We start from the raw sequence: 26,974 nt of genomic DNA on the forward strand, positions 1-26,974 counted from the left end.
TTATTTTATTCATACAGTAATTACTTTATTCATATAGTAATAACTCCACATTACATGATTACTTGCTAATAACACCATAACAAGCTATCAGTCCTAAGATAAAAATATCAGTAAAGAATGACATCATTTAGTATAGAACACACAGTGAAATGACATATGAAAGGATTAAGATAAAGAATGATTTAACGAGATTTGCTTCTGCTCACACTGCGGTCACTATCATCCGCATATCGCTCATCATTATCTTTACTTGCACTACGGCTGTGGCTTTTATGGGGACTTCTACTTGTGCTACGTTCTTGCTCAAACTCTCTATCATCAGTCTGTTTGTCATCCTATTAGTTAAAAAAAAAAAAAAAAAGTTCAGTAAACAGGCATGTACCAAAAAATAGCAAAGAGGAATCACAATCAGCAATGATTTATATCACTCAAGCGTTTTTTCTAAAAATAAGTCACTGATTTAAGACAAAAATATTTTTTATACAGTATAATTTATAAATACATTCTCATGGTTGTGATTTCTTTAAAAATTATATTACAGATTTATTCAAGGGAGATAATAAGATAAGGTAATGTAGGTAAATATTTTGATTATCAATAAAAAAAAATAAAAAGTAAATAGAAATAAAAAATCACATGAAACTTTTAAATTATACATTACCATTAGGTGTATGTAAAGTATTTAGCTGTTTAATAAATACATCTCATTTAAACTCATTTACTTTTAGGATTAGTTAAATTCAAGCGTATGTTAGAAAATTATTATATATGTAGTTTGTTTACATTAATAACCAAGACAGACTTTCTGTCAAGAGTAATTAAGAATTGTTTTTGTTTTGTTTCCTAATCTAAATACTAATTTATTCTTGTTTTAGTAGTTAAATGACAAATTTAGTGTTGGTCTTCAAAAATTCATTATAGCGTTGAGCTTGAATAAAAAGAACTGACTTCATTGATAAATTTGTAATAATTAAATTTTAAGTACAAAATATTAAGTACTTTAATATAATATTGTTTTCAATAAATAATAATTATTCACATATTTTATCAATGTTTTAATTAGTGAATATTAAGAAATCAGTTTTAATTCAATAAATAAAAAAATATGACCTTAATTATGGTATAGTAAATGAAATAGTTTGGTATAGCTGAAATATCCTTAAACAGCCCATGGATTGCACTTAGAGTGATAAATTTTTTAAAAGACAAAAACAAGAAATAAAATTTCCTGCATTTTCACTGTTATTTTAAGCGATTTTTAAATTTCCTACATTATCCAGGTTTTTCCTGTGGAGTGGCAGCACTCACAGATTCAATATATATGAACAATTTACTTTTAATTTATCTTTCCTGAGCAGCTTATAGATTAGTTTTTTTATTGCCAATGAGAGGAAAGAAATTAAATTTTTGAGGTAACTTTAAGCATTTTATGTATTTATAAAATTGTTATCAAAAATATTCAATAAATGCAACACTACTGGCATTAAAAACATATCAATTCATAAAAAGTTGTAAATAAATTAAAAAACTGATTAGTTAAAAAAAAAATTATTTCTTTTAATTAAAATTATTTATATTCTTAAAAATTAATTTTTTAAATCTTTAATGTCTTACGATTACAACACTTAATTATTTTCCTACTTCAACAGGTAAACCAATCTTATGGAATCATATGAAAAAATTACAAACGTTGAAGCTTTGAATGAAGTGGAAGTTGCCAAATATTTGACATGTTTAGCCAAAAGAATGTTTTGTAGCAAATTTGGTTACACTTTACCCAAAAAGTAATTTTATACTTCTAATAAAATAAAAATCTGTGTAAAAAATCACGATTTCCCATTCCTATGATGTAATGAAAACTATACTGTAAATTTTCTAAAAAATATCATTTATAAGAAACATACATACACACAATTTTAACACAGACTGAGGGAAAATTAGCAACTTACATAGTCATAATTATCAGAATTTTTTTCAGGAGATTTGCCTTTTCTTGCATAGCTAGGCGAGCGGCTGGCACTCTTACTCGGTGATCGACTTCGGGAGGCAGATTTACTCTGGGAATGCTGAGAACCCCTCTTGGGTTTTTCAGTTTTTCTACGACTTTCTTCAACAGATCTGCATAGGCACATATATACAGTATTAGAACTATAAATTTATAATTAAATTTTTGAGATTTAAGATAATTATTCAGAGAGATCTAAAGAGAATCAAACAGAAATTTAGATCTGTAAATTTCTATTAAATACTACTTATGTAAATTTTATGAATATGTTTCAACTACATGTAAAAAAACATATTTAAAAAATTAGTCAAAAAGAATAAATTATATTCTGTGATATAATTTATTTTGCAGTTTTTCATTCCAAAAATTGTTAAAGCATAATAGCAAATCAATTATATAAACTAAGTAAGACAATGATGTTTGATAACTTTGCAAGTTCTGTGTTTATTCTTATTAACCAAGCACATATTTCTAACTTATCTTATTTTAAAATTATGAAGCAGTATATGTTTCATTTGTAAACAATTTAATAGTATAAGCAATGCATTTCTTTATCATTATTTTCAAATAAGAATTTATGTAAAAACAGATAAATGATTTTTCAGAATCACAATTTATTACCTTGATCTTGAGCGAGAAGCAGATCGACTTGCTGATCTGGGCTTAGTTCTCTTCTCTCTACTTGTGCTTCGACTTTTTTGACGATAGTCTGATGAACTTCTCCTAGCACGATCACGGCTTCTTGAGCGACTCCCAGACACACTCCTTAAAATAAAAATGTGCAATCAAATAAAAAAGCATATTATTATTTTCATGCACTATTCTGGTAGCTTGCTAGGATGTAATGATAAAAGTCAGAGCTTGACACAAACTACTGAAATAAGACTCAAACCACTAGAAAATAATCCTCAAAAGTTCATAGGTATAGCAACTAATATCTGCAATTGAGCACTATAACATTAATAAAAAAATTTTCAATTTATTTTTTATGCAACCAAATTATATAATTTATGAGCAAAAAAAAAATGCAATAAATAAATCTGTTCTATTAGTTCAATATATTAGTTTCGTTATTTATATGCTTTCTTCAATTGATACAAAGTTAGCCATGGGATCACCCATTAAAAGATAAATAATATGTTTTGTTTTAGCTTAATGTTACACTGTTTTGATTTAGCTTAATGTTACATAGTAGAAATAGCTGAATTATTTATTAAAATTGCTTACTTAATATACAGAATTAATAAAATAAAATACAAATCAGAGCATGGTCCTAATGTTGTAGTTTGAAAATTTCATTAGTTATTGAACTTTTATTAGTTTAGATTCAATCCTAGCAAAGACCTCATTGGAATATTTAATATGTTTTTTTTTTAAAATAATAGTAAATAATGCAGCCAAAAATTAGATTTAAAAAAAAATGAATAAACAAATAAAATAAAGAAATATTTTCTATTTACCCTTTAATTATCAAGAATTATATTAAATATTATGCACTGAGATATTAATCAAAAAAATTTGATAGGAAAATAAAAACTTTCATTGCATATGATTTGAAATAGCAAAAAATCCTATCCAAAAGAAGAAATAAGTAGATAGCACATAAATTCACCCTCATAAAATTTCATGATTGATAAATTTAATATTTTTTCCTTTGCTTCATCAATAAATTTTCTTGAGTTCTAAAAATTCTAAAGCAACAAATCAGCCAGGAAAAATATACCTTAACTACTTTATTCAATTTGTGTAATGTTTCTTGCTTAACAAAACTTTTTGAAATTTCAATGTTGTTTATCAAAAGAGGGCAAGTCTGTCTTCAAATGCAATATTTTTGGCCCAAATCAAAAATACTGATATATATATATGAACATACATACTATTAATTTTTTATACAATTAGACAATTAAAAGGGATTCCATTTTGTAAAATAAAGCTAGTTTATTTTTAAATAAATTAAGTAAGTTTTATTTTAGAGAAAGTGGGAGCAAAAAAGGCACATATGTTCGCACTTGTAGACAGGCAACTTGATTATGCTGGCTAGTGCTGTCGTGTAGAGTGAATAAGTATCAATTTAAAAAATTTTATTCATATTACAAATATATATAGACTGAAAGACAGATTTGAAATCAAATAACTGCACAATAGATAAGGTTAAAAAAATTATGAAATATCATAATTTTAATTTGAAAAACATTGGAGTTTTTAAAATATGTAATTAAATTTTTTTGAAGTTTATTTTATAAAAATGATTTTACATACAAATAAAGGTAAAGATTTGCCTCGACCCGCCCTATTACAGGGCACGTGAGGAATTACATACAAATAAACAAACTTAAATAAGTTCGAGTTTAAGTAACTAAATTTTGATTAACACGAAGGTATTACTAGTTCTATTTTAAAATGAAAAGGCAAAGGTGAAGTTACATTTTCGCGACAATTAAAAAACTAAATTGCAGGACTGTTAAATTATCTTTTAATAAATTTAGAAAGCGAAGAAAAAATAAAAGCTTTTCTAGTTTTTAAAAGATTAGGAAGTCTTCTTAAAAATTTGAAAAATAGTTTGTTATAAACAAAAGAAAAATAAAATTATGTTTTAGATTTACTTTGAAAACAAATAAACCAGCGTCTTTAAAACTACAGTCAACACTTTTTTTTTAAAAATAAACTCTTCATTAAAACCTTCTGTGTTAAGGTCTTGTTAAACCTAAATCATTTTTGAATCTCATTTCAACAAATCTAATGATTTATTACTATTCCTAAAACTTTTTCTACTAATGGTGCTCTTTTCTCACATATTTATAATTTTTTTTCAACAACTAAGTAATTCAAAATCTTTCATAAAAATATACTTCAGTGATGTCATATTAATTGAACAATATTTGATATTTACATACTTCATACAGAAAAAAAAAACACTAATCAAGAGAATCAGTCACCTTTGGCGCCTTGATCTTGATCTAGAACGACTCCTAGAACGATTTCTTGAAGAACGAGGATAGTATGATGAAGAGGATGCCTCTGGACAATCTCTGGCCCAATGGCCTGTTCTTCTACAGCGATAACATTCTTCACTATTCTAAAAATAATTGCAACACAATATTAAAAATGGATATTAATTGCTCTAAAGGGGCCTGTTATTTTGAAACAGACCATTTTAAATTAGAGCTCAGAGGAAAAACATAAAATAATTGATTTGCTAACAGATTTGCAAAAAGTACATTGAATCTTGTGTAAAAACTAGCAGGGGTGCAGAATATGATGATTGCGAGGTTTGGGAGAAATTCAGACAGCTAAGGGTAAATTTTATCTTTTTTTTTTAAAAAAAAATCCTACAAAATGTTATTATAAAAAACGTATCGCTTTACAGAAATTTCTGTAGGAAATCTTACAAGAAAAAAGAATGAGGATTACCTTGATGGACAAAAGTGAAAGAATATTCTCTGTTATGTTACAAGAGAAAAGAATATTTTCTGCTGTGTTAAAAGAGAAAAGTACTTTCTGTTATGTTAAAAAAAAAAAAGACTTTTCTGTTATGTTAAATATAAAACTAACTGTATGTCAATTAGTTCAAATTCCTTAAGTTTCCACATGGGACCCCATAAATTTAGTTTTATAAATTATTACTATTAATATAAATTTTTAATTCAATCATTTTAAATATGCTGTCAAATCAAATGAATTTTTTTCTTTGTTTAAGAATATTTTGAAAAATATAAATATATATAATTTTCGGGGAAATTTCAAACCAAAAAACTGCATTATGAGAAAACATTTAGCTTTGAAAATTTTGCACCCCCGAAAACAAGTACTGTCACTGCTTATGAGTAGTTACAGTCCTTGTGTTAAAGTAACTTTACAAGTTTTTTGAGTAGTTTCTAATGAGATGAATAAGCTCATCAATCTTCTGGAATGAGAGAAAAAAGTAAATAGGTTTCTTTGCATATTTTCTGTCTCTTTAAAAAACTAAATTTATAAAGAAAAGATTTCAACATTAATATTGCTAAATTCCCAGTGTCGTAGATGTCAAAATACATGTGGTAGTAAAAGTGACTGATGAGTAATAATGATATTTTTATTACTCATTAAAAAATGCTTAATATTTGAAAATAAATGGAGAAAAAAAAACTGAAATCACCTGTCGAGATCCTGATGAACGGCCATAGCTTTCTCTCTGAAAAGGAAGGAATAAAAAATTCCAATAAATAAAGTAACATTAGAAAAAGATTACAGCTGATATTTAGATGAATATTAAAGCAAATATAAATTAAACATAAATTTTGAATACAAAGACATACCTGATATCTGTTGTACGGAGCCTGAAAGAGTATATAAAAATTACAAGGTAGGAAAAAAATCTGAATTTTTAAAAATCAAAGTAAAAACGAAATGTTTTATGTATCTAACATAGTCTTATTTCAATAAATGATGTTAATAAGACAATGTAAATGGTGGTTTGAAATTATAGGGCTAATTTTTTATTCTATTTTTTTCAGTTTTTAAGGATTAAGTAAATTTGTAATTGTAATTTGTTATATCTGACATAAAAATTTTACTTTAAGCTCAGATGATGATACGTTTGGAGTCACCTTGGTCAGAAAAGGTGTAAGCTTTATTCCTTTTATTTTATTACTCTATTTAAAAGTAACTATAATTTTTGAGCTGAGCTTGATAAAGATACTACAGAAACATAGGCAATAAAGCTGAACAATAAATGGTACAAAAACAGATAGACTGTAGTCTAGTTTTGGTTTGATCACAAGAACTGAAGTGATAAAGAAAGACTCAGTGTCACGCTGTGTTAAGACACCAAGGAAAGTATGCGTTTGTAGAAACAAAACTAAAGTATGTCCATCTTTGAGCTTTATAGAATTGTAATTAATTGAGATTTGTAGTTATTAAGTACATAATATACTCTAATTTTATTTAAAAACAAAGATAATAATTTTTTTTTTATCTATCTTCAATTAAAATAATTAAGAAAAATCAAGATTGATCTTTGTAAATTATGAGCATGTATTTTGGTTTTAACATACTATGTATGAGAATATTTCATATCTTAATAAAAAATTACTTTAAACATATTTGTTAATGCAAAATCCAGTAAGTTAAATCGATACATCGAACCTTTTCAGTTATAATATATGCGTAAAAAACTATACAATCGAAAAAGTATGTTTCTCTATACAATAATGTTAGATATACAACAAATAAGTACAAACTGTACTTTTTATGAATAAAAATTCTTAAATAATTACTCTTATCAACTTAAGTTTGGTCTAGATACATGAAAGACTGCATGCACTTTAACTGCCTCTAAAGAAATGTATCAGTTTTTTTTCTTCTTGCTTTTAGCCCCTCCCACCTAGTAAATTCAAAGTGACAGTTAAAGCTCACTTTGGATAAAAAGGCCAACATTAGATATTGACCTAAAACCACAAATTTCAAACAATTTCCAGCTTACTGCTTATTATTTCTGCATTTAACCACTCTGAAATGAGCCTCAAGTTTAGGGCTACACACAAATATATAATAGGTAATCAAATATATAATAAATCTGTTAATTGATTTTGTTATAATTGCGAGTTCTTTTCTAACAAATTTCCCAGTGAAACTTTTGGTAGAGATAGTTAATGACCTGTAAACTTGCATAAAATTATTGTTTCACACGATTTAATTTTTCTTCTGCAGAACAACACCACACATATCTTGCTTTTTTTTTTTGTTTAGGTATGTCTCCATAGCATATAGTTACAGAAATATACATCTTAGTGTTGATGGTCAAAAACTATGTAAGAAAGCTTTGCGCTTCTTCAAAGAAAATTTCACAATCTTTGAACTTAGAGCCAAAAATCAAACACAAGTAAATATACACTTTTAATTAGTACAGAAGTAGTACAACCCTAAACAAAGTGCCAGGCACAAAATATTCTAGAAATACAAGACCATCACTTCTGATCCCATTAATTTTTTTAAAATAAATAAATTAAAAAAAATGTATCTAACAGAATTAAATTTAAAAAAAAAAAAAACTTTAGTTAGAGCATTTCCACAATATCAAGCGTGCCTGATTTTAAGAAAACTTGACTTAATTAAATTGTGGCGAAAGCCACAATTTAATTGGAAAATAAAATTCCTAAGCGTTATTAACTTTTTATAAAATTAGTGAATAAAAAGTTCAAAGAAAAAATAAAATTTATAAACTTATTGTTTCATTAAAATATTTACAGATATTTTTAATTTATTCCTTTTAAAATTAAGAATATTCTGGATGAAACAATATAACATTATTGATAATCAACCAATATTTCACAACCTTTTTTATCTAATAAATTTAGGGGATCATTATAGCTGTTCTTCATCAAAGCGAATAGACCATGTGCTATATTTGTCTATAAATTACAAAATAATAATTTTCAATTAAAGCTTTTTTTTTTAAATCTTGTTTGAAAATGCAAAAATGTTTAATAAATATTCTATAAGATATTTTATGTAAAAGAGAATGAAGAAAAAATTATTACAGTGTTATGATGGATTTGAGGTTTTGATGGGCATTGAAATAACACTAAATATATAAAATTAGAAGTAAAACTAGTTACTTTAGTTATTAATAAGTATTAATAGCTATAAATAGTCGTTCTAAAGAGAATGCTATACACTACATGAATCTATATTTAACATAAAGATTTAGAAATATAATTTTAAAAAGGATATGGTTTGACAAAAATATGAAGAATTATTAACAGTGCGACATTAATTTATTTATACGATATTAGTAGCTAATGCAGGACACAGTAAGCACTCTTTAGTACATTCCTACAATGTAACAACACTTTTATAATAACTGACACAAAAGGTACTATAATTAAACATATCAACACACATATTTTGAACAAAGCAACTGAACAATAATTACTAAAATGGCAATTTTAGCAGAAAAAAATATTAATGTAGAAAATAATAGAATTATTAATTTTTTAATACTTACTCTATAATTAGAATTCCTTTGATATCCAGATCCTCCGCCACCACCACCCTATAAAAGTAGTTTAGAATTGCTAGTTTATTTTTAAAAAATTATTAAAAACATTGAGCCTCAACTCAACCATAAAAAAAAAAAAAGGTTACAAACATCTAATTATCATAGCTAGAGCAAAATAAATTAACTTCAATGAATTAAAATTTCTCCCACTCAATTAAAATTTAAGAAAATAGTTTTCAACTATATAATATAGTTGAAAACTATTTTCTATGAAACTATTAGGAAGGCATAATAAAGGGCAGTTCTATGAAAAATAATAAAGGGCAGTTCTATGAATCCTGCTTGAACTAACATCTTACAACCTAATATAAGTTATTTGTCATCTAATCTGCAACAACAGAAATCACACTGAAGTTACTTCACGCGTATAACTGAGACATGGCACAATGTATTTATTTTCAATGTAAATAAAGAGTTTTGAGTTGATAGTATTTAGTATTATTATTTTCCCAATAATCACGGAGTCAAAATTATTTGACGGCACGTCTATGACCTCATTAAACAATTTTTTAGAAAAAATGGCACGTTGGTGTATAAACGTTTGCCACCTCTGGTTTAGATAATATAATCATTAATGCCAACTTGTAAATGCCTTTTGTTCTTTTTAGGTAATAAGAGCAGCCATATTTTAAATTCACAATTCTATAAAACAATTAAAATTCATTCAATTTTACTACTTGCATAAATATAAATATATTACTACTTGCATTTTGCCCAGCCCTTTTTAATTCCTAGCGAGAACTCTGGATGTTCATTTGTTATTTATCCGCTTATTGTGAACTTTAATGTCAAATCAAAGACCCTTTAGTTTTAAAAAAAAACTAGCTTACTTGTAAATCATCAAAGCTTAAGCTTTAGTTTAGCAATTTATGCTAAAAAGGCTATCTAAATATAGAGAATGAACATATGCGACATAGTATGCTTTTTGAATATCACAAGGGTAGTTAGGCAACATTTTAAATCATTGAATGACTTTCGTTTACATAACAGAGCCAAGGATAGACAATTTTTCCCCAAGCAGCAATTAGGTGTTATTAGTTGTATTTGACGGTACAGACAGTCAGGTGGAAAAGTATTGGAATTCCAATTTTTACAGTGAAGATCCTAAAATATGGGTAAGTGAACACATTGAGAATGAAAAGACAAACAGATAAGCTCCAGCCAATTCATAGGGAGTTTCTATGCATAAACACTTAACCTTATATTTTCTCTCGTAGCATTTAAATTAGAGAAGTAAAAAATAGTGATTCGACTAAATACTCAAGGGCCAAATAGCAATTTAAAATATATATATATATACACACATACATATATTTTTTTATATAGAAGTTTAGTCATTATTGAAAAATAATCAAAACTAAGCTGTATTATTAGTATGGGGTAAAGGGAAGAAAAAAAAAGATTAATAGAAATGTTTAAGATAATACAGAATTCTCCCTAGGAATAAAAAAGGGCAGGGTGTTTCCCTCTGAAAAGAACACTTTGAATTCTGAAAGAACTTAACACTGTAAAAATTTATTAAAGAAGTGTAATAATATGTACTAATAACTGAATTTTAGCCTCAACAATTTTTAAATTACACTCTTATACTATTTTATGAGCATATTTCAAAAAGTAATTCTGTCTCATTATCAAAATAAGAAAAATGTTAATAGTTTATAAAAATAATGAATGGCATGCTAAAAAACATTCTAGTTGCATAAATTTTCTTTAAAAAAGAGTAAACAAAAAAAAAAGTTAAATGATAAACAACTTTAAAGCTTCAATCTAATAATTTAAAGTGAAAATTATAAGAAAATAAGCATTGAAAGTTTTATTTTTTTAAAATTTTTTTTTTAAAAAAAAAGGTACTTATTTAAAAAATAATTTTAAAATCAATTAAAAAATTTATTAATATCCCACCCTGAAAAAAGAGATACTAAAAAGATTTGTAATAGTAATCAGAAATAAACCTATTAACACAGATAATTTTAAATGGGTGTAAATATTATTTTAACAGTGAATAAATTTTTTTCAAAATGGAATATGAATAAAAAGGCTGTGTTTTTAAGGGATGGCGGCTTACTTATATAAAAAAGGGTGCATTTATTAGGATCAAAGAGCAGGCAGGGCAGGCCACCTTTCTAAAAACGCTTAGGGAGAACACTGATAATAAAGATAATTAAATATTAGGATAGTTTAAATTTTTAAGGAAAAAAAACTTACAGTTATTAAAAAAAAAAAAAAAATTGTAAATAAAGGGAAAAAAAATCCTCTTAATTCTTAAAAGAAAACTTTAAGGCAAAAAATAATATTTTCTAGAAAAAAACTTATCCATAAAACATTTACGAAAACTTGCATTTGAGGCCAATTTGAAAACATTTTTCTTCTTCCTTTGAACGAAAAAAAAAGGAAAAATCTTTTGAGATAGATTTACTTTATGCAAATTTTTCCAGATTTTCTAAAGAAAAATTCAAATTTTCTTGAATTTTCCAAGATGGTAGACACCTAGTCTTATTTTAACTTTCTTGTGTTTCCGTACTTTTACAAAAAAGTTACCATAAAAGAATAACATTCATTAGAAACGCTTTTTAAAAAATGCTGCCATAATAAAAACAATGAAAAACATGTTAATAAATTCAAAAGAAAAGAAAAAGTTATTAGTTTTTAAATATAACTGTGACGTCCAGAATCGCAGTTTTCTATATCACTACAGGCTCCGTAGTCAAATTTTTCAACAAAAAGAAGTGCCTTTTAAGCACTAAAAAAAAAAATTTTTTTTTCAGGTGAAATTTTTTTTCATATGCGCACTAATAAAAATTTTTTCTTACTCCTATTGTTGAAAGTTCTTCATAAATACATTAACAAAATAATTTCCGAAGACTTTATGTGATCATGATAAAATAACTAGTTTCTGACAAAGAAATCGTTTCCTGATTATATTAGTCACCATAAAAACAATTCTATTTTTAAATTAATAATTACTTTAATTATGTAAAAAAATTCATTCAAAATTACAATTAAATATTATTTTAAAAGGCTATTGACTGTCTAAGTTATTTACAAAAGCATATTCAATAAAACATTAATTTCTAATATTATCGATCATATAAAATTTATAAAGATATGTAAAGAATTAAGCAAACTAAGAAAACTCCAAAAAATTCACATTAGAAATGCAAATGACCTTTAAAAATATGTTTATTATTCGTTACTTGGTTCAGTATTTCTTTAATGAAATGATTTTTAAAAATCTTTTTGAAATGTAAATACAATGAGTATTGAAACTAAAAATTTTTGTTAGAATTAAATTATTACATCGACTCTACATTCATTATATTTAACAAATCTGAGGTAATTGAATTTTTTTCTCAATTGCTTATAAATAAAATCATAAAAGATGAATTGAAGTTTTTTGGAATGATACTAAACACGAGATTTTTTTGCTGCATTTAAAATATTAAAAGCCCCTCACTTCATACTTTTTTAAAATCGTGCCTCTAAATATTATCTCATAAAACAACTTAAGAGTACTGAAAATTTTAAAAGTAATACAATAGTTAAAAAAAAGTAATGAAGTACAATAAAAGTTTACCCTCAGGTTAAAATATTACACTTAAAATTCTCCATTAATTCTTACATTTAATGATTAAAAGGGAGATGGAAATTTTCAGGTGATGAAGTTTTGGGATTCTTGACTGTTCTAGGGACCCACATGAAAATACATAATTAGTGAATGATCCCCAAGTTAAGTTCAGAGATTATGGTACTGATCTATAAGTAGAATACCATAAGAAGGCCATTAGCTTGCCACTGACGAAGACGATGACGCATCACCAAAGATGAAATTAACAAGAGAAATAAATAAATGTATCGCTACAAGGGGAAAAAAAATCTGATAATGATTAGTTGGTCCTCATAATCAGCGAAAATTAGAATTTTTCTTTGTTTAATTTCAGAAGGCAGAAAATGAAGTCCGAAATTGAAAATCTCTTGCAAAATGCAGCAGAATTGCACAGGAGAGGCCAAAAATCATTCCCACTGAATCCAGCTGCATTATTTTATATAGCCGCAAGTATTTCATCCAACATGTAAAATTACAGACGCTTTCACACGTTACAGTAGATTAGGATTGAAATAGAACAATGACTTTTTGCATAATTTGAGGCAAATATCAACATGGTAAATAAAAATTATCTCATTTTGGAAAAGGGAAAATTAAGCACTTTTTAAAAACACCCAATGAAAAAAGTGCATTTAAAGGCTTTTAAAAAACAAAAATAAACAGCTTCATTAACATGCTTCGCTTTAGTTACAACAGAAAAACAAACAAAATGGAAACAAAAAAAATCTCACATTTTAAAATATAAAGTGTTGAAAAAAAGTTGAAATCGACTTGCCTTAATAGAATTAAAAAAAGAAAAAAAAATCAGTATTACAAAACACACGGTTCAGTATAAAATAATCTAGTTTCAACTCTTCAAATTTCACTTTTGCAAGCATATTTCAGAACATGAATTAACAAGTTTCAGAATTTCACAAATATGTGCAAAAACTATTTCTAATAATGTATCGTAAAGAGAAAAAAAATTCAGATTCTCCTTTATTATTAAACCAATCAAAACTCCCCCTCCAAAAAAAAAAAACTTGGTTGATAAATAATCTTCCAAATAATAAGGTTGCTGAATATTCGGCAAAATGGCCGAATACCAAATAGTGGCCAAATAATCGTTACATTACTAATTTAAATTGGATATAACATTCATCACGAGCCATTAAGATTTTTCAGGTGCATTACCCTTAGCCTACATTTATCAATATAAGGATACTCAAAAATGAAATGCTTAATTAATGTATATTTACACTAAACTAATGAAACAAATCCTTACCCCTGAACGGTATGAAGGCCCACGAGCCCATTCCACAACTATGCTCTGACCTCTGATTTCTCGGCCATTTTCATACTTAATAGCATCCTAAAAAATTGGGGAAAAGTATAAAAAAGTGATTAGAATAAAAATAACAGCGTAAAAAAAAAGTTAAATACTGAGACTACTTAATAACTGGACAACTGAGCCTTAAATAATTTTTTTCTAAGATAAAAACTACAATAAAACATTTTTACAATTTGAATGCTTAAAGTTTGAAGGGTAATACACATGAATAACTTCTAAACAAATCATATAACTTTACATAAATACGAACTTACTCCCAAGACAGATCATTGTATGAATTCATAACAAAAAAGTATATCAAAACATTTTTTTTTTGAAAAGAAAAAAATTTATACAATATAAATCCATGATTAAATTTATTAAATGGACATTTATTCAAAAGTTGGACATGTTTCAGAGCCTTTAAAAGGTGGATTTGTTTCAATATGCTTTATTTTTAATTTAGTATAGTGCATAAACCTTTGCATGTATATTTGATAAAGTAAATAATGCCACGGAGGACATTTGAAGAATATTGCTGACAACACACATGGGCTGAAGTTTTGCTCTAGAATATAAGCCTCTAAGATGTTATAAATATAAAAAATTAAATGATTCAATTCAGCACTTTAATAATTTTTGTAAAAAGCAATTTAGGCTTGAAACAAATTATTATTTTAATTTGACAAATGTCTAAGGCTAATTTTTCATTTTAAGCAAATGCTTACAGTATGGCATAAAAACTAATATAATGAAAATATTGTTGCTTTGCAGGACCTTTCAAAATAGGAGACTTATTTCCCAGCATAAGCAAGTTCAAACATATCACTTAACTAAATACTCTATCTATAAAATGAAAAAGAAGGCAGTTTGAAACACATATGACTCTAAAAACCATTCAGTTAAGAGCAGTGGTTTCCAACTAGCCCGTGGAGCCTTTTTTTGGGTGAAAATTTATATGGATTTCAAACACTTTTACAACAGCACATTCCACTTCTGAAGCTGCTAACATTAAACTTTCTTCTGAAGAATTAAGAGAACTTAAGTACACAAACATTCCCTATTATCTTGGTGGTTATAGCTATTGATGAAATGTTCCTGTTATAACAAACAGCTGCATTCAGTTGCATGTCGAACTGCAGGATTAGAACAAACGCTCTCAGCACAGTGCACAGTAAAATAAAAAATTGTTTGGATGTTACTAAGGCAGCAAAACTTGTGACAATATTCAAAACTTTAAATAAATAATTTCTTTTTAGGTTTTTCAAAATATATTTAAAAAAATTAAAAATATGTATAAAAAATATTTATTATTATTATTTTTAATTACGTCCATCATTTGCTCTCTCGAGCATGAGAAGTCTTGCAGTCCAATATAACAAAGAAATATGTCCAGCGTCGGAGAGCGTCTTGAAACTAGAAGAATTACGGGCCTCCTGGAGGGCAGAGCAGTTCCATAGATGCCCGCCATTCATATGGGCCCTATTTGTACATAGAGTGCAGTTAGGAGAGTCAGAAAGACCAACATGGTGCAAGTGCACCTGTAAGTAATCGTGCCCCGTCAACAATCGGAAAGATGAAACACTGATAGCTCTAGGGAGATTGTATAAAAATTTTTTTTTTTTAAAAAGTGGGCAATTTTGAATCTCCCCCTCATGTTTATGTTTTTTTCCTCATTTCTGTTTCAAATATATTTTAATATACATTATTAAATCTGATTTAAAACATTTACCACACATTTAGACGTAAAAATCAACTTTTCAAACCCTCAAAATTTGACGAAAATCAGAGGATCTACTTAAATAATGTTGGACATTCATTGATCGTGAAATATAGATGCATTATAAATAATATATAGAATATAAATACCTAGACATGAATAACCCTGTATCGATTTACCCCTTTCAACTGTAAATATACTAAAATTTGAGAAATTCGCATTTTTTCTCATCTTATTTTTATTTGGTTTTTCAGAAACAATAATTTAAATTACGTTCAGGAAAAAAAAGTTTCAATAATTCATTCAAGGACATTTCAAAAAATATAATACAATCAAAACATACCATGAAGTTACAAATTTAAATTCCTGGGTCCCATAAAAAATAGACCCCATTCTCATCCAATGAAATTGAAATTCTACACTTTTAAAAGGATTTTACAATATTATTTGAGGACAAATGCATCATCATCAGAAAGAATAACCTGAGATATTTTTAACTTGAGAAAATTTTGTAGTTTCATAGAATTTAATGCAAATCAAAAATAAAGGATCAACTTATAAAACGATATATACAGTAACTACCACCATTACTAATTAATGATAATGTGTTTTTAAAAAGAATTAAAATATGTCAAGTTTGAAACTATCTTAAAACAAATAAACAATTTTTCTTTTGCTTACAAAATTGCATAAAGCGCAAATATGCAATTGTGAAACTGTATCTGTGTTCTATACTAATTCACTAAAGCATGATCTCATTATTTTAAGGATCCTATCAGTGCACATATATAGATAAAAGACCAATGATTTAAGATCTCTGTAAAAGATTGGAAAAGAGAAAAAATTTTGCTCATTGTTTTAAAGATTAATATAATTTTAAAAATCAAAATTTTAACTTTCTTAATGATCAATACATTTTAATCTTTAACACACTAATATATTTTTCTTGATATCCCTAAAATAAATCTGTGAATTTAAGGAAATATGAGGTAACTGATATTTTCAAGTAAGTGAAAAACTTTACCATTACTATTGATGCTCTGTTAAACAGACAAATAATACACACAGCCCATAACAACTGTACAAGGCAACAAAAGTTAAAGTGAGTTCTTCCAAGATATAAAATACGTTTAATTTTTAAAAAAAAGTAGTTTGGACAAGATGCAAGCTTCTTTTAAAAATAACAAATTTAAAATTAAACTTCTTTCAAATAATTTGAAAACCAAGTTTGCAAAAAATATTTTACACAAGGGTTTTAACTATTGGTGAACAATAAAAACTATTGATTTTGTTAAATATATCCAATTAAGAAAACAAAAACATATACTACTAAGTAGCGAATAGACATAAAAAATTAAAAGGCAATTACACAATTATAAATTGATAAATATGCTAATGTTAAAACCCAATGTTTCTTTGATGAATAGAAACTTCTGTTACTACTTTGCTGATTCGAAAAAATAATAATAATAAGTAACTCAAATTAGCCACAAAGTTAAACCTTGCTGCTTTAAAATGTAAAAACAAAATGTAATACCTATTCTGGCTTCAGTTGAAGATGCTTAGGCATATAGTTGACTAAGGGAATAATACGGAAAGGACTACAAGGCATTGGCAAAGGCAATACTTTTGGTCTTGCCGGAACAGAGATAAGGCATTTGGATTTAGAATGCACACAAGACCTTTGGTAACCTGAAGAGCATTAGGAATGGGAGGCTAGAATTTTTGGATCCGTATCGGAAGGACCATTTTTTATGATCGGCAAGATGTTCTTTAATGGCTTATAGGCTCTTTTCTATGGAAACATTGTTGTGGCACAAGGAACAGGCATGTTCATAGAAGTGGAAGCAGTTAGGAACTGGATTCTGTCCAAGAGGATTCTCAGAACAGTTAAAATGAATAATTATGAAACAGGATAAAAAAAAAAATTATATTTTGTGAAATTAAGTTATTCAGTTTATTATTTTTCTACAACATATTAAACATTGATTAAAATTTATTAGAAATGTAAGAAACTAATCTCAACAGAAAAATACAAAATAACATTACATAACTATTCTTATAACAATTTACAAGAAATAACAATTCAAATTATTTTTCTTAATATTAATTATATTTAGCTAACAATCGCTTGGAACTAAGAACACATTTGAGAAAATTTTCAAAAGCAATAAAAAATAATAAAATAAAAAATTTCCCAATCAAAATTTTAATTTTGTCATTACAAGTTTACTGTTTAGTAGTATAAACCGATTGACGAATAAATAAATTTTATTTTGAAAACACATATGCATCAAATATAGAATTATTTTACATAAACTAAAAAGGGATGGGTTGCCATTGAAGTTAGAATTTTGTTTCTCAATATTTTCATTCAAATTAAAGGTTGGCCAGTCTTTCTGTAAAAATGTACTTTTGTCAAGATAACGATAAACCTAGCTAAAAAAGTTAGCTGAAACAGATTAAAAATTGATGCACAATTCTTTAACAGATCTAAATTCAGACATAAGAACATATTTAAATTCTCACTTATCGAAAAATAAATTTTCAATGTTTTTTGCCCTGTTAATTGAATTTAAAAATATTTAAACTAAAAAAAAGTGTACAATAATCATAAAATTAAAGTTTTTTTTTGTTGTTAATGCAATGTTGAAATAACAAACTCTAAATTGCAATAATGAAAATGAAATTTTAGTTAGATTTGTAAATAATTTTTGAAGTAATAAATTATTGCAAATTTATTATATGTACAGATAAAAATGCAAAACATTTGCATATTAAGCTTTTAATATTTTAAGCTACTTTATTGCATTTTTTAAATTACTGCATTAGGTTGAATCTCTTAAAATTCAGTACTTACTGAAATTTAAAAAATAAAATATAATTTATTCAGTTTTGGCTGAATTAGTTTTAAAGAGCAAATTAACAAATTACCGTTGCAATAATTCTATTTAACTGCGAGAAAAAAAAACATTTTTGTGATAAATATCTGTTTTTGCTATTTTGTCTAGTAAAAAGCATGCATGCCAATCTTAAGTAAATTTGGTAGAATATTAACACAATTTATACAAAAAGTACATTTTTGAATATTCAATAATACTTATTCTTAAAATACTAACAAAATTCTGAATTCAATAAAGAATAAAGCATGTATTTTTCAATATTAAAAATTAAAGTGTTAATAAAAATCAAAAAGCTTTACCAAATATTAAATTAGGCAATCTCTAAATTTAAAATTAAAAATAGACAAAATTAATTCACACATTTTATCCTTAAAAGCTAAAATGAGTTTAAATTTTATGTATTTATCAAAGACATAATTACATTGCATTGTAAATTTCATTAACAAGAAGAAAAAAAAATCAAATTTGTTTGAAATGCTCTTACTTCGGCATCTCGTCTATCATCATAATCAACAAAAGCATAAGCCATTCCAGTTCCTTGAAACAAAATAAAAAAAATTTTAAGTATATTTTGTGCTAAAATAATTACAAAAACATACATATGATGAAAAATATGCTTTTATATTTTGATTATAGTTCGCCCTTTGGCAGAATTTTTTCAGGCCTTCTGCGACTAAACTTTCTAGCACTCATATCCTACTGTTTCAATAATATTGCAACTATGAACTATGTACCGATTTAAATTAACAAAAAATGCTGTGTTCACAAAAACAAAACAAAAAACATAGAATTATCTTCATTTAATGTGTAATATTTTTTTATTCTAATATTATGGGCGATAATATTGCGTTTTGTTGGGGAGAAAACCGCACTTATTCTTTCCAATATCGCATTCTGAAAATCATCACATTAAAAAAAATAATTAAAAATCATGAAATCCTAGCTGTAATTACCGAAAAACAAATTGACGACGTCACTCGAATTGGACTCTTCAAAAGGGGTTACTCAAGTTAGCGGTTCGTTTCAAGATTTGATTGTTGTAATAAATAGTATCGGATTTTATAAACTATATGGAAGTCAAAAGCAATAATTGCCAAAAAAATAGATAGTAGCGGTGTCTTAAAAAGTAAATACTCAAATGAAAGATTCGAATTTCCCATATCGTCTGAAATATATTGGGATAATTAAAAACCACGTGAAAATCAATAATTGCCGAAAATATAATCGAACCACTCTACGGATTTACGATACTATCGGCGTAAATTTAATGCCACAATAAGTTATTATTTAAATGCGCATTTCGATTAAGAAATGAAAACTAAAATTTTTTCTTCCCAAAAGAAATATCTTCCTGCAAGAACTCTGTAACGTTCTGCGACAATGTTGCCGTGATTCTGCCACAAGGATAGTTCGGCTATACAACTAAATTCAAAAACTGAAAACTCAAAATAAAAATAGTAAAATCTATAAATCAACATCATAATAAATTATAAATATTCAAGTTCTAAACAATAAGCCCTAAAATTATGAATAATCGCCAAATCCTGGCGACTTCTGGGCTATGACCAGAAAAAATAAATAAATAAAAAAAATCCCAAAAAAAGGACCATTCTGAATTGTATAATTCATGGCCATTTTAGAAAATTTAAAATAAATAAATAAATAAAATTCTACATTTAAAATCCATTTGGTGCCTTGGAGATTATAATTGGCACGACTGGTCAAAATATGGAAACATTCCAGAAAACTTTGTTGACATCGCCAATCGAGAAGATGTCAACTTTTTTTATCAGGGTGTGTAGCCAAATCCTCAACAAAAATAAGCACCTTTTAAACACTCAAAAATATTTTTAAGCGCTATATACATTAACAAAATGCAAAATAATTTTCAAAGAATTTACATGACCATGATAAAATAACTAGTTTCTGACAATAAACTTTTTGTTTTGTTGATTATATTAGCCACCATAAAAAGATTGAGAGATTTTTTGGTTTGATTACAGGGGGAGGGGGGGGGGGATGAAGTTTGAAATTGAGAATATCACGCACAATGCAGCAGAGTTGCACATGAGAGTAAGAATCGCACTGAAGCAAACTCAGTAGACGTACATGCAGACCCATAAGTATTTTGTCAAACATGTAAAATGATTGGCGCTTTCATAATGCATTATGTTGGAATGAATTGTGAAAAAATTAATAGAACAATGTGAAAACCACGCTTTTGCATAATATGTGGCGATAATCGACATGGTAAAGAAAAGAAAAAAAACTCAATTTTGAAAAGGGAAAATTAAGCACTTTTTAAAAACATCCAATAAAAAAGCACCTTTAAAAAACGAAATCGAGAATAAGCACATTTAAGCACTTTTTAAAACCGCTATGCACCATATTTTAGTGAGATTGAAAATTAGACCTTAAATCATTACATATGAATATATTACACATGAATAAAACATTAAATCAAATATTTCTTGTAATAATAAAGAAATATTTTAAAACTTACTTCCAGCACCTCTTCGACCAGTAGATCCATACATTCCTAAATAGAGTTAAATGAATATTAATTCTTTGCCCAACAGGGAAAAAAAATCTTAAAACATTAATCAGTAAATAATTAAGAGTTGCCAATATCTCAAAATGAAAATTAAACCCTCTAAAAATAAACACTTCACCCCTCCCCCCCTTTTTTTTTTACTTTTCTTTCATTTGTGTGGCTTTTCTTAACATTTACAGAAAACATTTTAAAATACAGTGGCATAGCAGGTTCATACAGAGATCAGCAGAAGAAATCCAAGGACTCCAAAATTTAAAAACTTTGTGTAAAAGATAACTAGACAGTATTTTTTTTTAAATTAAAAAGCAGTTATTATAAAGTACTTGCAAAAATGTATATTTTGCATAAGATATTTTCTCTAGCCTTTTTGAAATAAATTTTGACTTTGTTAAACTTCATCAAAGAAAAATAAATAAAGTTATCACTTTCACACATAAATACATTTTCCAGTTTCAAATATTTTACTAAATCTTGTTACATAGTACAGATATTAGATTAACATAAAAACCTACCAATCTTATATTTTTAAATTTGAATATATAAGAAAATCTATGGCATTTTATACAAAAGAAAAATCACAGTAAATCATTAAGTTAGCTTGTAACATGTACAATTTAAATTATTTGCTGTTATTTTTTTCTTCTAACTCTTGCAATTCATTATTATTTTTTCTTTTCTTTTTAAAGTTCTTCTTAAACTATTAGATTTTGACAGCTAAGTCATATCATTTCGTTTCCCTGCTTGGACAGCAAATTCATCAGCAGACTTAGTAAGTTCATCTATGCAATGCAATAATCTAAGGAGTTTCTAAGGACTAAATTGGAAATATAAGTAGTTCCAAGTACTCCTTGGAGACTGTTTTTTATTTCCAAGGAGTATAAGGAGTCTGTACGAACCCTGAGGTTGTATAAGAAACACAGACTATGGCAAAATATTCCATAGGGCACAGAGTGTAAAAAATAAGAAATCTATTGAATCTGTAAGAATCAAAACAAATTTCTGGTAGTTTACCAATCAAAATACTATTCATGAGGAGAAGTGTAAATATGGTTAATTATCACAGAAATAAAGGTTAAATTTCTCATCGGTCAAGATTCTTAAAAAACATCAATTTAGAACTTATTGCTATAATTTTTTTTACTTCATTCTAAATATTTAGCGTCAGTAATTCATTACTTTTTCATTCTTTTTTACACTAATATTTAACTTTAAAAGGGTTTATTTATTCATATTACATAACAAAAGTAACTAGAGAAGAAGAAAAAAAAAATTACATCAATTTACAATGGCTTTGTTTTGATCTTAGATATTTATAAGTGTGCAAAATTTTGTATATTAAATGAGCATCTGGTTGCTGATCACATTTTAGTGCAGTTAAGAAAATCAAATGCACAATAATACAGTTAACTCTTAATTATTTCATAAATTAATAAATTTTCAAGTGATTTTAAAACTATTTCTGAAACAAATATTTTCTACTTAAAAAAATGCACCTTTAAAAGTTTATTTTCGCATAATTTTGGATTAAATTATAGAAAAAAGATTTCATGTTATTTATCAATTAATCATTTCTTGTTACTCTTTTTCAAAAGAAAACACAGAGATTGTCTTTTAACATACCTTTACTTTTTTTATAAACTACAAATTTTCCTCTTATTTTGATAATGAGAGTATTACTTCATAATATTACTAATTTTCATAAGTTTTTATGGTGTTAAGTGTGCAAAACTGTGCACTTTTTTATTCCTCCGCAGAACTCAGCACACAAACCTGTATGATTCATTGCATTAGAGGTATAATTGGTATTGAGTTATTTCTGTTACCTTTCAATTTTTATAGTAATGTCACATTGTCATCTAATAAATATGATTTATTTTTCCCATTTTATAAATAGTTATTGAAATAAGATAGATTTACTCTTGTCACTAATAAGCAAAAATATATCTAAGCAGGGTCGGGGTTTTAGATGTCCTAAACTGGTTTTGGACAGGACATGTGGGTTTTACTGTCTTAAACTGGGTAAAACTGTCCTAAACTGTCCAAAACCTTGAACTTTGGTAAAAGGTAAAAATTCTATAGATGTAACCATTGTACACATGATAATTACATGTATCAATAAATATTTGATATTTTTTATACAATTTACTATAACTTATTAAAAGAAAATAATATGATATAATAGGAAAAGGTTTATAATTTTTGAAGCTCCACAATTCATTGAACAACAAAAGTGAATACCTAATCCTTTAAATATAAATATGCTTTTAATACTGATAAATAATATTTATGCATAAGGATAAATATGGCAATTTTAAAAAATAATAATTTTTCTTAAAAAAAAAATACTAAATTTGTTCAAAAATTAACCTTTTATTTTCACAATATTTTTTTAAAAAAATGTTTTAATTTCTGCATTACAGGATGATAAAAAAGACATCTATTTAAAAAAAATAGTTTTTAAATATAAATATATTAGATAATTAGATTAGATTAGACTAAGAGATTTAGATAAGCAAAACTGCAAAAAAATTATGTCCTTTTAACTAAAGCCATGTCTATGGATTACGTGAAACTTTATTTATTCTAGCACTTGGCAAAACACATTTTTGACAGCAAAATTATCAACCCTGTTTTTACAGCCATTTTAAATCGATAATTGTTTACACATCTACCGATATAAATGTCAAAATGCTGACATAAATGACAAAACATGTCATTTTCAAAATTAGCCAATAATAGTAGAATGTTTCAAATATGTACAACTGTTAATTAATTTAAATATTATTTTTTTATTTCACCACAATCCACCATGACTATAGCTTGCTAAAAATTGTTATTTGAAACATTTCCGATCTTAGCTTTCAATTTTGGAATTATTATTATATGTTTAGATCATTTGCTCCATCATCTAACTAAATCTAAACGCTTCTGAAGCGACCACTTTGTGTTCCACAGTAAAATGGTTGCACATAGAGGTTGGTCGTTCTTAGAGGTTTACTCTCACTACTCAATATCATTTTCTTAGTGCGGAAATGCCACTTGTATCGGTTTCATGAAAACCGGATCTGAAAATTTAGCATCTATAAAAATGACCCCTATTGAAATAATTATGTGCTAAAACAAATTTATCAATTATGAATGATAGAAATACTTTAAATAAATAAGCAAATATGCTTCTTGCTCAAGCTTGCATTTAACTTCGTACCATGACAATTTACTTTAAAAAATAAGAGGTTTGTTTGCTAGAATTGCTTAGTTTTTTCTGAAATAAATTTTTCTTCTAACTTATCTTTTCCACTTTAAATTGATATTATAGTTTTTAGTGCTCACTAAGCATAACATGAAGCGGTTAATCCTTATCAGAGATCGTTATAAGAGCTTGCTAAATAAGAGCCACTCACAAATATTTTCAATCTACTTATTTGTTTTAATATCTTTTTTGTGTTTCCTTATTTGACTTTTTCTGCATTTGGTACGGAGGTTTGCCCAGTCGGTGGAAAAGATTTTGATGGTCTCTCTTAAAGGTTTTCTTCAATACATAGCTTATGTAAAAAATTATGCGCCTCCCAAAAATTGTCGTAAATAGAGGAGGTCACAACAACGAGATGGTCGTTCTTCGAGGTATAACTGTACTTATATTGTGCTTCCAATTTCAGATTTATCCTAAATGTTTATTGCTTAGAAATTTAGTGTTATGAATCAAATGTATCTCAATTTATCTTAACAGTCAGGTTTAATATGAAAATCCAAAAGTAAAGTAACAAATGGACCTGTTACATGGCAGTTTTTGGAGCTGCTCCAAATTTATTTATTTCTAAATTCAAACTTTTGAGAAGCTTTTGTTGTTAATCCTTTAATAGTTTTATGGTTGTTGAATGTTTCATAATTGAATTTCCTACTGGTTTACAGTGTTTTCATCATAGAAAAAAAATGGGTGAGAATTTCTCACCCTTTCTCAAAAACAGGGTGAGATTTCAGAAAGTTAAGTGAGATTTCCAAAAACTTAAAAAACACAAATAGACTTGGGAAAAAAAATGTTTCTTTTATTATAATACATTTTTAACGTCTTCTATTTTTTAAAGCATTGAATATTCTTGCTGCATCATCATAGAAGATTTTGCCTTTACTAGGTATTTGTCCCTCTTACATTAGTGCATAAAAAATTTGACCGTCTTACATGAAAAAACTTTACCTATGGTAAACATGTGGTTGCAGAGAAATGTGTTCTGAAAGGGGTTCCGATGTTCGGTTAAAGGATTTTATTCTAAATAGCGTAATTCGAAGCTTCTTCCAAAATGCGAGAAATTCGCAAATTTTGAAATTGATTTATAGAATGCGCGAATTTCTCGCAGTAATAATTTTTTAATGCGAGAAAAGAAAAAAATATGCGAGATTCTCGCGTTCTCGCGCTGTAGTGAAAACACTGGTTTAATTCACATTTTAAGAGATGTAATTTATTTAATAATTTCTTTTATCATTTTATGTCAAATATTTCTTTCATAAAATCAAACTGGAATAAAAAGTTAAAATCCTAAAGAATTATAAAATAAGATACATAATTTTAACAAATTTAGGAATCATTTCTATTGGATATGGTTTAATTATTCTACGTTAAATGCATCCATCATAATCTAATTTCTAAATGTATGTTTTATATAAATTTTTATATTGATGATTAAGTCAGTGCTGAATAAGAAAATGGTAACCTTAAATTTTTTTAACAAATTAAAATGACAGATTTTTTTAACGCTTTGCCAATGAAAAGAAAAATAATCATCCTTAATTTGCAATAGTCTTAAAACAACTTAACACCTAGGGTATTATTATAACGGTCACAAAAGATATTATATAACAAAAGGGGTGATATTGTTTGAGGTTAATACCTATTTTCAAACGAGATGCGCAACAATTATTCTATAAATAAGCTTAACTTATTATCGTAAAATTAATTATATATAAGCATCACTACAAATGCGAATATTCATATATGCTTCTAGAATAATACTATATCAAATGTTAATAGTAACATTATTAGATGTAAAAGGTATTAATTATACAGCAATAACAACGTGTTATCAATGGAAATGAAATAAAATTTATCAAAATGAAATAAAATTAAGAAAAAAGAATAAATAAATCGATCAACTAGACCTTTACCGTATTTTACATCACATCTTAATAATCGACCATATTTTTCAAACACTTGTTCTACGTCGCGTTCACGAATATCAATAGGAAGCCTTCCTATAAATAATTGGGCTCGACTTGACATATTGTGGAATGTTAGTTTAATTTTTACAATGAGTTTGCATTTAAAATTTTATAAGTTGTGACTTTTTGTCCTACATAAAACGCTAACATTAATACACAATTGGCGATCGAAATGGGCTGCAGGTGGCGTAGAGCAGAACTCTTTTCCTATGGCAACACTTCACATGCTTTCCCCAATAGCGTGTGGAAAGTCATAGAGGAAGGAAGTACGTTAGTTTCTCTCTTGATTTTCATATAGATTAAAATCTTTTAACTTGAAAAACTATATGGAACTGAAAACTACATTAAACATAGTTCTAAAGAAAAGTATCATGGAAATTTTAAAAAATATTTTTATTAAATAAAAAGGAAAAATATTAAGAAAGGGGAAAATATCGTAGTACATTCCTATACAACTGAAAAGAGGAGGAGAGGGAAGGGAGAAGGGCTAAAGGCATGAAACCGGTCTCTCCCCAGATGGCGTATTCGAGTGTTGCGATCGCGAATAAGCGATCGAATACCACAGAAAACAAATACTACATTTAATTCGTTTTAACTGTAACTGTCAAGGCAACCGTTTCAATCCAAAA

General features: G+C 26.8%; 1 protein-coding gene across 5 annotated transcripts; it reads right to left on the reverse strand.

Moving 5' to 3' along the window:
- LOC107440483 (uncharacterized) lies at nt 1-26,961 on the reverse strand. Of its 5 annotated transcripts, XM_087157311.1 has the most exons (12): nt 26,889-26,961; nt 26,286-26,503; nt 21,084-21,119; nt 19,065-19,117; nt 13,913-13,999; nt 8,991-9,038; nt 6,301-6,321; nt 6,141-6,176; nt 4,942-5,081; nt 2,627-2,770; nt 1,950-2,118; nt 1-335 (listed from the first exon to the last, which is right to left on the reverse strand). In XM_087157311.1, the coding sequence occupies exons 2-12, from the start codon at nt 26,404-26,406 to the stop codon at nt 183-185; spliced, it is 1,008 nt and encodes a 335-aa protein (XP_087013437.1). In that variant the 5' UTR covers nt 26,407-26,503; nt 26,889-26,961; the 3' UTR covers nt 1-182. The 5 variants fall into 5 exon arrangements, with proteins under 5 accessions (XP_087013437.1, XP_015908896.1, XP_015908895.1 ...); XM_016053410.4 differs by lacking the exon at nt 26,889-26,961 and having other exon boundaries at nt 26,292-26,522; XM_016053409.4 differs by lacking the exon at nt 26,889-26,961 and having other exon boundaries at nt 26,286-26,519.
- Between the last annotated feature and the right edge of the window lie 13 nt (nt 26,962-26,974).

Source organism: Parasteatoda tepidariorum, chromosome 2 (genome assembly GCF_982258835.1).
Source record: "Parasteatoda tepidariorum strain Cologne lab strain chromosome 2, Ptep-v5.0, whole genome shotgun sequence".
Classification (NCBI taxonomy): Eukaryota; Metazoa; Arthropoda; class Arachnida; order Araneae; family Theridiidae; genus Parasteatoda; species Parasteatoda tepidariorum.